Below are 11,201 nucleotides of genomic sequence, written 5' to 3' on the forward strand. Positions count from 1 at the left end.
CAACCCCTGTGTTCACGTGGTTCATTTTGAGTTCTACGGATTAACGCAATTATTTCAAGATATTCTTTATAGCGTTTAACCTACCCAAATGTATGGCAGAGATCAATAAAGGCATCCATGGTTAAAGTTGAGGGCAGGCAATGGCAGGGTCTACTACAGGGGTCAAATCATAGATGAAACATTAGTTAGGGCATACATGAACATCCTAGGAAAAGTTCCATGTTTCCCAAAGATGCAAAAAACAGTCAGAAGGACGACACATAGCCTATGGTATGTACACTATACCATAGGCTATGGTATGTATATAGATATAATATAGCTTTATTAGCCCATTGTGTTAAATAATAGGCTGCAGTGCATGTTGTGTTGTAGGCTACAAATGGATACAGGTCGAGGGAAACGGGTGTCGGAAAAAAGATCGCCACCCGAGGGAAACTCCAAAATGTAAACTAATAAAGAATAAACTGCGGCGTGCACAGACAGTGCACCTGCCCCATTACCCTCTGGACAGCAATGTACCCTTTTGAAAGTTAGTTTTTTGTACAGTTTGTTCGTTTAATTTTTGTTTTGTACAGTGGTGACATCATCGACCAATTCTGGATTAAAACTTAAAAGCTGCCAATTATTTATCTATATTATCTCACACACACACACTATTAAGGCAGCCTTGCCGCACAAGGTGACATTCATTCACTTGAGCACCAATTGCTCCTCAAAATGTCTGTGCACGCCACTGAGAATAGAGGACTATGTTTGAACATGCACGTAGTCGTACGGTAGATTATCAGACGTAAAACCTTTTCCCTTGAACGTTTTGTTTATCCACAGGTGTTGTGCCCATTTTTTAATTCAAGCCTGCGCACACATTGAAATTGCATCAGAGAATAATTTAGAACTGTGACAGCTGCTTCACGTTTGTAGGACAGACACTCACCATAAAGCCAAGACAGCCTAATAATTGTGAAATAATAAATTGCAATTACCTTAAACAGGGAGAATCTTTTAGGCCTATACACATGTGAACTTCTGAGGCTATATTGATCATGCTAGCAGAGAAGGTTCATTACATAGGCTACTTCATGTTAGTTTAAATTCCAAACTCTAGTATAGTAACATCCTATGTAATGTAAAGCTACAGTATGTAGGCCTACCTAAAAACAAAACAAAAAAACATCATACTTTTTAGAGCCCATTCTTACCAGGTGGGGGTGCTTGACGTGAGAACTGTATTTCCGTGAGTGCTGCTGGTTGTCTCTCCACGTGGTGGTGCTAAAGCCGTAGGTCGCAATTTGTAGACAGCTGTGGTAAACTATCTAATCTCACATAACACATTACACGTGCTGGTCTTGGAATTAGCAGGCTAGCTATGGGACGGTAGTTTAAAAACAAATGTACAGTGTGATAGGCTATCCTACAACTGTCCTGTGACTGCTGTCAAAACCTTTTTTTTAAATAATAAGGCCCAGAAGAACCGCAGGAAAGAAAAACCTTAGGCTACAGTGATGTCACGTTTTCACCTTGTCCAGGGCACAATGATCCATCTACGGGGTCATCCGTCATCCCTATGTTCCCCACTTACTTTAGGGTTAGGTTCTACTAGGGAAATAGTGGTTCCTGCGGAAAGCCAACCACTGGAGACACTGGATCTAGACCACTGGAGAATAATACATAACGAAATGACAGGAGTGGAGTGCCTCTAGTCTATAGGCTACTGTAGCCTACGTCTAGAAAAATGAAAACTAAGATACAGCATTCTAGATTAATAACTTCATAATTCATATCAAGTGCCAAAAATGGTTAACATGAGACCATCATGGCCTGTAAAAGTGCTACGTAACGTACACTACTACCAATTAATGTTGTTCAGTTGTTTCACACAGACATAACGACAGTAGACGACAAATATACACACACACACAATAGAATCGTTCCTCAGATTATAATACCAAAAGGTTTATTTATTTTCCTCATGAACTATCTAATGCAGACAAGGCCTCTCACACCCACGGGTCACTATGCCACATGCAATCAGTCACACAAGTTTGGAGAACAGGATGAGCTGCGTATGGCAGAGTAAAGGCCTATTCATAGTCTGGATTTCCGGTGGTGATGTGACCACCGAACTACAACATGACGAAAATCTGGAAAGCATCTGTGTCATTTTAGAGTTTTACAGTTGATATGTAGATAGATAGATAGATAGTAAATATGCAAGCTCACTGCGCCACTGCACACGCATGCGAGCTTGTACATCTGCAATTTGAAGGCATTTGTAGGTCATCTACCACTGCGGCTGTGCTCTCTGACCACTCTGGTGCGTTATCCAAATAACTGGTCGCACTCAGAAATATAAGAGTCCACATTTTATTGTTCCATATGCTTCACATTCAGAAGACGACAGACGTATCAGCTATCCAGCCTTTAAAGTGCTGCGAGACAACTCTGGCATTGCAGTGCATAAACAACAAGTAAATACAATGTTGTAGGGGCTATCTTTTGGCAACCTTTGTCAAAAAGAAATCTCCTGGCCTTGCCAGTCCTCAATGAGTGTCATTTTGGATAATGTATTGTGTCCACTGTTCAGTATGGCTTTCCTCCAATGGCAGAAAGCATCTCCTTCCTTTCCTCTGCAGTGGGCATATCCGGTCTTACACCAGTTCTTCTTCTGTCCATCATTACGTTATGCTACATGCACACAAACACAAAGGGGTTATTATTTCCCTAGGATTTGAAAGTACATCACTCCCGAGTCCCGACCCCTGCTGTTTGTGCAAGGAAGCAAACAACAAATATTGCTCGAAACAAATGCTCTACACAAAATTGTGCGAGTCAGTCTGTTTCGAGAGACTATAGGTACTATTACACTGATATTCATAGAGCACCAAAGTATGACTTCAATTTCGCCAGAGTGTTCCACAGGTTTGTGTATTTTACTATTTTTATAATCCCCATAGGGGCATCTTAAGGCTCATTCATATATCTGGATTTTCGGTGGTGAGGTGACCACCGAACTATGATGTCACGAGCCGCGGTGAAGAGTAAACCACCGCCACCGCTTCTCTCTGTTTTTATTCCCCACCGCTCAACGTTATTTCAGCTCCGGTGGTCACTGGTCACCTCACCACCGGAGCGGTGGTCGCCTCAAAACCATCCCAAAACTATCCCACTCATAAGGATATGAAGAATCAACTGCTGCCGAATTAGTTACATTTTCGCTAGACTGTATCAAATATGAGTGTCGTAAATGATACAGAGACACCTCCGACAATATCGCAGAGATAGTTTGTTTATTGTTGGACCATAATTCTTATATAAGACAATTTTAAGATGACCTAATGTTATTCTCCATAGATAAATTACTTCCGCAAATCAGGGGATGAGCGAGTGACGTCTTTTGCACTTTGGCACTCTATTTTAATATGAACCTAAATTAGAGAAGAATAAACTGACATTCTTCCATAAAATAATAATGGAAATGGAAAACTGAACGGTGCTCCTACAACTAGTTGAGATCCATTTAAAAATCCACAGTTTTATCATCTATTATTGATTATTGTAATGTTGCCTCTGATGTACTTTGGTACAGTATTTAAATGCATGTAAACATTTGCCTGATGAACAAGGTCTACAAGGTCGTAATGTTGCACCATTAATACAATTGTTTGGGAGCTTTAAATCAAGTTTGTGGATGTTTTAACCTCTTATTGATTCCCCCCCCCCCCCCCCTTCTCAAACTGCCTATGTACAAGCCTATCTACAAGCAACGCATTGAGCTTACGTAGATAGCTGTTTTCCCTGCGCAACATGCTTCCATGGAAGACATGCTGACTGATAGAATCCAAATGACTGAAATCAGTCATGGCGACTGTGAAATTAGATTTTTTTTAAATCTATTTTCACTATGTATATCTAAGCCAATATTGCACTTAAATGAACAAATAATGTATCTAGACCTATGTGTTGAGGGATCATAATGAACCTATTATTAAAGTGAGAACATTTATTAAACTTTTTACCAATTATGGCAACTTTTTTTAGCCATCTGCAAAATAATTCGTTTTCTTCCGCAACGTATTCGTAAAGGTGGCTGCTAACACCTCAATTAGTTCCAACAAAACTTTGTGGGGGCCAATCAAAGTTGAGAAGGTTTGGTGTGAAAAACATAAATTGGCCAATATGAGCTTGTGCAATCCAATGAGCTATACAAGGACATCTACCTACATCATCATTGGTGTGGGGAACAAGAAACGGATACTCAGTGCATGCACTTGACAGCCACCTCCTTTCTATGGGAAAAAGCATGTTAACCTCCCCTTGTGGTCAGGCGACTCTGGCCTTTTTCCAACAGATTTCCCCCTTTTTTTTTAGCGGTGGGCACACCGTCTCCAGATTTGTTCAGAGTACCAACAGGTGAGAAAGTGGCTCAGTTGAGCTTCACAATGTGCACAGATGCATGATGGGAAGCTGAGTTTTTAGTGTAACACCAGTCTTTTTCAGCATGTCTGTCAACTGTACAGGAGTACAGTATAAAAATTACAGTATAGTTCCACCACTCGCTTCACACAGGTGTTATTTTTAAATGAATATTGATTAAGAAAATAGGACACTCACCCAATATTTTCTACAGTTCTTGTATCTTATGAAATATGCTGAACACATACTCTTGTCATAATTGTAGTAATTCAAACATTTCTGAGACCCATCACTCTCCTAGAAAAGATAGAGTAAAGTAAAAATTAGTAATTTAATTTACTTGAAACATCTTAACTCATGTAGCAATAGACATATTGGGAAATATTTCTTTGCAAATCGGCTTACTTCAATGCATGGGTTTATGTCTTCATTCTTCATTCCTTTTCGTGCATTTTTATCCATTTGGATCTGTATACAGAGATGGATGTGTTAAAAGGTTCACTAGTTCTACAAAGCGTTTAGATTAGTATAAAATTAACATACATTTAGCTGCCGATACTGCCTAAAATGCTGCCTGGTATCGGCTAATTTACATTATTATTTAACTAACTTGTAGCTGCACTTTAACAATTATTAATATAATTGTTTGTGTTGTTTTACAAACAATACATATTTATTTCCCCCCATAATTTCCTTCTATAAAGCCTTGCCAAGCCCTGAGGCCCATAGGGCAGGAGCCTATCTCCCGTTTCTGTAACTCTAATAGAGTAGAACTTAGAAGCCTATCTCCTGTTTCCTTAGCGTGAGTCTGCTTTATGTACAAATACACCCCCTGGACATGATGTACAAGTACATCCCCTGGATATGGCGCTAGTTATGTCGCAGGGATTTGTTTGTCTTTGGTATGACCCGGCCGGGGTTCGAACCCCAACCTGAAAGACAAAAAACTGCACAAGCAGAAAAATCTGCAACACTCCAAATTAGAAGAGAATTCTTTAGGTGCAAGGCTCAACAAGGTAGAAATGGAAAGAAATAGCGTTGTCGTTTCCAATCGAACCACGACCTCCCAGTCTCAGGACGACACTCTACAAGGCCACTGAACTGGTTTCTATCCTTTATATACCACAGATTATCGGCCACTAGAGCAGTGTATGGTGTTTACCTGCAGAAAAACATTGCCCTCTTGCTGTATTTTGTTTTGGTAGACACTCAGGGATGTACAGTATAGACTCGGGAAATAGTTATTTAGGGTATGCCTTTAAGGTTTTCCTGACTAGTTTTAAGCCCAAGTGCAACTTGCAGTGCAAACTGAAATCCGCAAGTCGGCCCACCTGTTTTATGTGAAGTCTATATTTCTATTCACATTTTATTTTCCTTTGCCTATTTTGTTCTAATTTACGGTTTAACGACAATGTGACAATAAGGACAACATACTTTCAATGGGTTTTTGATTGATTGATTGAAGTATATATTAACAGTTGGCAGAATTACAGTACATTTCAAGCACAACTCAATACAAAAACTGTTAACAGTGAGTGGACGCCCAATAAAGCACTACAATTGTTTACAAGAGGGTCCACCTTGTTCAATTCATCATAACATTTAGAGACGTACAAATACTTATATATAGCCAAAGATTAAAGAACAGGAAATCATCATAAAGGAGGTAAAAAGGGAAAAGAAAACATACAGTGAGGGGAAAAAGGGGTGGGTGGGGGATTTAGATTTTTATGGGGGCCAGTTTCGAATTGCAGCCCATTGGTGCCCTTTGAGAGCGGTTTTGTCAAGGGATTTGCATGTCTTAATGACTGTTGGTAGGGCGTTCCACATTTTGGTGGCATAGGAGCGAAAATAATTGCCGAATCTTGGTTGCACATGGTTTGTTGAACTCCCTCTGGTGTTGTGGGTGGGGACTTCGTTGACATTAAGGAAGTATTTAGACAGGTACATGGGTATCTTGGTGGTGTAGCGAATCTTGTGGACCAGACTCATTGCAAGATGCTGTACTCTGTCGTCAACCTTAAGCCAAGGTTGGTGTTGCAACTCTAGATTCATCAAAATTAAAAATAGAATCTATAGTTGCTTGCGCCCTATATAGTAAGTAGCCTATCAAACAACTTTCATAGAGAACATTTTGATAAAGGCTTTCCCCAAATGTATAAATGTGTGAAGCATTGCTTATCAAATTAGCACTTTTCAGAAAAGGTTTACCAATGATGCACATAACTTGAAAAGATTATCAGTAGATACAATTTATGATTGTTCACAATTCAATGTGTACATTATGTGTACTGTAGCAGACAGTCCCCCACTGTGTGTGTGTGTGTATATATATATATATATATATATATATATATATATATATACACACACACGGAATATACATACACACACACACACACACACACACACACACACACACACACACATACACATACATGATAATACTATACAGTGATATTAATATAGGTATAGGTCTGGTACAAGAAGAATAGTTAGGAAAGCTCTTTGCTACTTCCATGGACACACAACCCTGTACGTAGCAGCTATAGCCCATATCTACAACCACTATTGCTGTAGGCTAATAATAATAAACATAATTGTGATTGTGTTGAATTGACCTTCATCGACGATTTCAAATGCACCGTGGTGCTAACGAAGACGGTTATAAGTTTTAATTAACTGCCATGACTGAATTGAGGCTAATGCCACAATGCAGATAATAATAGCTATGCATGTATTCACACCTTTGCAATTCCCAGTCTATACAGATCAGAAGTAGGCTAATTAGTGGACGGTGTGCTTAGGCTATACTGAAGGTTATCATCCAACCTGATGACAGAACGGCGTGTTACGCGTGTATCAACAACAGACCACCACATGCTACAATAAATTCACTCACTATACTGCACTCACTGACTTACCTTTTATGCCTACAAAGGTTGCTTCGTTTTTGAGAAACCCTACAGCGTAGCCTACTACCATTGCTTTAGCTACCTGCTACACAACATTGCATACACTGTAGTAGCACTACCAGCACTGGCTATTAATGCTGGTTTGTACAACTACCTCCTAGCAGTGCCTCTGCCTACCCACCATATTGGTTACATCGATATGTGTGACCTACCGGATCAGGCAACTCCAGAGGTCGCCTGGCTAACACTAACGCTACAGCTTAAAAGGGTATTTCACTTTAAAACATTTGAACGTTTACTCAGGCTTTTTGTGTGGACCCTAGCTGCAATTTGCAACTCTATAATAATAATAATACAACTTTATTTATATAGCACTTTTTTAAACAAAGTTACAAAGTGCTTTGAACAGTCAGACATCAATAACTCTAGATTTGTTTATAATGGGATGAATCTAGAGTTGCAATACCCTCCATTGACTCCCTACTCATCCAATAGAGCACCGAAGTCCTGACGTAACTCGCTCATCCCGACGATTCCCCTGGTTCACGGAAGTAGTTTCTCTATGGAGAATAACATGGGGTGATCTTAATATCGTCTACTATAAGCGTTGTGGTCCAAAAATAAACAAGCTGTCTCGGCGTTATTGTCAGGGAGGTGTCTCTGTATCGTTTGCAACAGTCAGTCACTCATATATGATACAGTCTGCTTCTAGCGAAAATCTAACTAATTCAGCAGCAGTAACATTAGCGTTTTCTCTCAGTCAGTTGATTCTTCATATCCATGTGAGTGAAGCGGCCGAGATGACATGTTTATTTTTCAAACACAGTTCTTATATGAATCAATCTAAAACTCCTCCTATGGTGATTTCAATGCAACTAAACAAATACATGAACCTGGGGACTGACGCCCTCTACTGAAAGTGACGTCAGACTTCGGTGCTCTATTTGTGTTTGCGATCTGCTTGTATTAAACAACGTTAAACTTTGAATTATCCTCTTTCAATCTGCCGAGCTTTTGTTTCATAAAAATCCACCGTAGACATGTTATGAGCTACTTTCTGTCAAGAAATTCTGTGCAGACCTGTGATTCTTTTTGTGTTGCAAACTTTGGAAGCACTCGTTTTTGTTAACGGGTCGCTCTGCTGCCTCCTGCATTATGTGCAAATTCGAAACAGGTGGTACGTACGCAGGGCCGTTCAGTGACTTACGACGAGTGCTTCCAAACTCCAGCACTTAGAAAAAGAATCACCTGCACAGAATTTCTTGACAAAAAGTAGCTCATGAGTCATAACATGTCTACGGTGGATTTTTATGAAACAATTAAAAGCTCGGCAGATTGAAAGGATAATTCAAGCTTGGCCTAGAGCTGCAATGTTGGTGAGTTTAACGTTGTTTAATACAAGCAGATCGCAAACGCAAATTGGATGAGTAGGGAGTCAATGGAGGGTTTAGATTCATCCCATTATAAACAAACCTAGAGTTGCAAATTGCGGCTATGTGGACCCCAGAGAGCAGACAGTTTTAAAGTTGCTTGATTCAATATTTTGATAGGCCTATTGATATTCATTTTTATCAGGCACCCTTCCTACACATTGTAACTTCAAACTCAGTTTTAACTATGTTAAGCCGTAGCCGGCAGCCAGCAAAAACTAAAGCTCTCAACAGGCCCGAAAATTAAGGCCTACCGGCTACCTACTAACAAGTAAGACGCGCAAACGCGGGAAGCGAACGCAGCTCGTGTGTGTGTGGTTGTGTGTGTGTGTGTGTGTGTGTGTGTGTGTGTGTGTGTGTGTGTGTGTGTGTGTGTGTGTGTGTGTGTGTGTGTGTGTGTGTGTGTGTGTGTGTGCTACAGCTGTGCCCTGTGTGTGTGTGTGTGTGTGTGTGTGTGTGTGTGTGTGTGTGTGTGTGTGTGCTACAGCTGCGCCCTCTGGTGGCGTGCGGGTGGTGTCACAGCGGGACAGACAGACACACACACAGACACACAGACAGACATGAGCAGCAGGGTCTCATAGTAAGTGGCTCACTGCGTTCGCAAATATCAAGAACAGAAACTCAGTAAACGTTACAAACTTACTTTACTAACCTTGCTTGCTTGCCTGCTTGCTTTCTCTATAGGCTACTTACTTGATTGATAGGCCTACTTATTATATAAAAAGTTTTATTTAATTGCCAAAATGTTCCCTTTTTTGTGATGATAGTCAGTCACCCACTGACAGCCAGCCGTCTATGCAGCCCGCACAGAAGACAAGCCCCACAGAGATGCAGACATTGATGAATTGAAAATGGTGGGCCCTATTGTAAACAAGTGTAATGCTTTATGGTGTCGTCCACTCACAGTTAACAGTTGTTGTATTGAGTTGTACTTCAAATGTACTGTAATTCTGCAAACTGTTAATAAATCAATCAATCAACCAATCAATCAATCAATCACAACCTGTCACCCTCACAGCTGCTTGCAAAACGGTGACCCCTGGCGTCACAGAATTCGAGGGGTCACATGCAGCGGTGTAACGTGGCTAATGTCAACCTGTGGTGGGTTGTTTGCTCTGCTCATGGACGCTCACTCACAACAGCGAACGAGGAAAATCACATACACGGTTACTTCAGAACGGACAGCCCGCGTGGCCAATGGGACGAGCCACGCACGAACAACGACCGAAGGTCCAATAAAATGACACTTTGATGGGCCAATGGCATTGCCGTGCCGAACATCTTAGCCCACCCCGCCAATGTAAATGAAACTAAAGTGAAGTTAAAGCGATTGACAGTATCTCTGGCCGAGTCCAAAAATTGAGTTTTATTAAAAGGGGACTATAAATGACACCGAAGTGAAAGTGACAGCGCGTTACGCAAATCACGGACGGGGAGTGGGGGAGGAACTTGGAATGGGCGTGTCCTACGTTGTAGTTCGGTTGCATCGCAGCGCATACACACAATGGCTGCTGGAAAGAGGGGAAAGCAAACAATTTTCAGGCCCGCCGCGTCTAGCGAAAAATATGAGAAAAAAATTATTAAAAATTCGGAAAACAGTTGAAAGTCGAGAAAAACCCAACGGAAAGGATGTTAAAGCGCCCGGGGTGAGTTTGGCGTGAATCAAGTAAATTGTTACCCGGTTCTTGAATTAAAATATCGGGGTTATTTAAATTATGAGAGAGAGGGGGTGAGCTGCTGGGGGAAAAAGTTTGTGTTAATCAGTACCCAGTTTGGGACCGCAGAGAAAACCCACGGCAAGCAAGGCACACAAGTATTGATAAAAAAAAAATAATTAAAATAAATTATGTCACTCGTCGCAGCTAGTGTCACGTTGCGTTCCCGTGAATGTCAACAAGCCGAGGCACCAGCAGAGTGGAGAAAACTTGGCCAAAAAAACTTTCACACACCTTTAGTTTTAGTTTTGTTATTTGTGAATATAATAACAACGGCGCTTTGCGAGGAGGACCGCCGACAGTCAGGAACACACACATAGACTACATACATATAACACGCACGCACGCATACATATAGGCTACATACACACACGCACGCACACAAACACGCGCACTTGAATTCAGACAGTGGTATAATAATAATGTCAATATGCACGCTGGCCACGTTCGCGTTTAATTGTGCCTCTTAATGTGGAAACAATGTAAACATAACTTGTAACCCTTATCGATTGAAGGCGTCTCGTTTCCGAATCGGTGACGCCAAAATGTGGCCAACATGCGGAATATATTACAATTACATTTTATTAGACTGTCTGTGGGCTTTTATTAGCCGATGCGATCATGATAGTTTAACAATCCGTGATTTCCTGAGTATTGATCATGTCCTCCTCGCAAGTCGAGATGACAGTTCGAGCCAAGGATAGCCGCTTTAATAATAGGACCGATCA

At 40.9% G+C, this 11,201-nt stretch overlaps 2 protein-coding genes across 2 annotated transcripts in view; one reads left to right on the top strand and one right to left on the bottom strand.

Moving 5' to 3' along the window:
- Positions 1-1,915: 1,915 nt before the first annotated feature.
- On the bottom strand, positions 1,916-7,522 carry chchd7 (coiled-coil-helix-coiled-coil-helix domain containing 7). Its single transcript, XM_083778566.1, has 4 exons — positions 7,338-7,522; positions 4,819-4,881; positions 4,612-4,710; positions 1,916-2,685 (listed from the first exon to the last, which is right to left on the bottom strand). The coding sequence occupies exons 2-4, from the start codon at positions 4,873-4,875 to the stop codon at positions 2,581-2,583; spliced, it is 261 nt and encodes an 86-aa protein (XP_083634692.1). The 5' UTR covers positions 4,876-4,881; positions 7,338-7,522; the 3' UTR covers positions 1,916-2,580.
- A 2,756-nt stretch (positions 7,523-10,278) lies between these two features.
- Positions 10,279-11,201, top strand: part of plag1 (pleiomorphic adenoma gene 1) — a gene marked incomplete at its 3' end in the record, with an annotated part of 12,008 nt that continues 11,085 nt past the window's right edge. The window contains exon 1 of the mRNA XM_083778563.1: positions 10,279-10,404. The remainder of the gene's footprint in view (positions 10,405-11,201) is intronic.

This window comes from Protomyctophum parallelum (assembly GCF_964188405.1).
Source record: "Protomyctophum parallelum genome assembly, chromosome: 12".
In the NCBI taxonomy this organism is placed as follows: domain Eukaryota; kingdom Metazoa; phylum Chordata; class Actinopteri; order Myctophiformes; family Myctophidae; genus Protomyctophum; species Protomyctophum parallelum.

Coding starts and splice junctions, on each gene's coding strand:
- chchd7 (XM_083778566.1), bottom strand. CDS start 4,875: ATGGATAAAAATGCACGAAAAGGAATGAAGAATGAAGACATAAACCCA. Junction 4,711..4,818: donor ACATAAACCCATGCATTGAA/GTAAGCCGATTT, acceptor TATCTTTTCTAG/GAGAGTGATGGGTCTCAGAA. Junction 2,686..4,611: donor AGAACTGTAGAAAATATTGG/GTGAGTGTCCTA, acceptor GTGTGCATGTAG/CATAACGTAATGATGGACAG.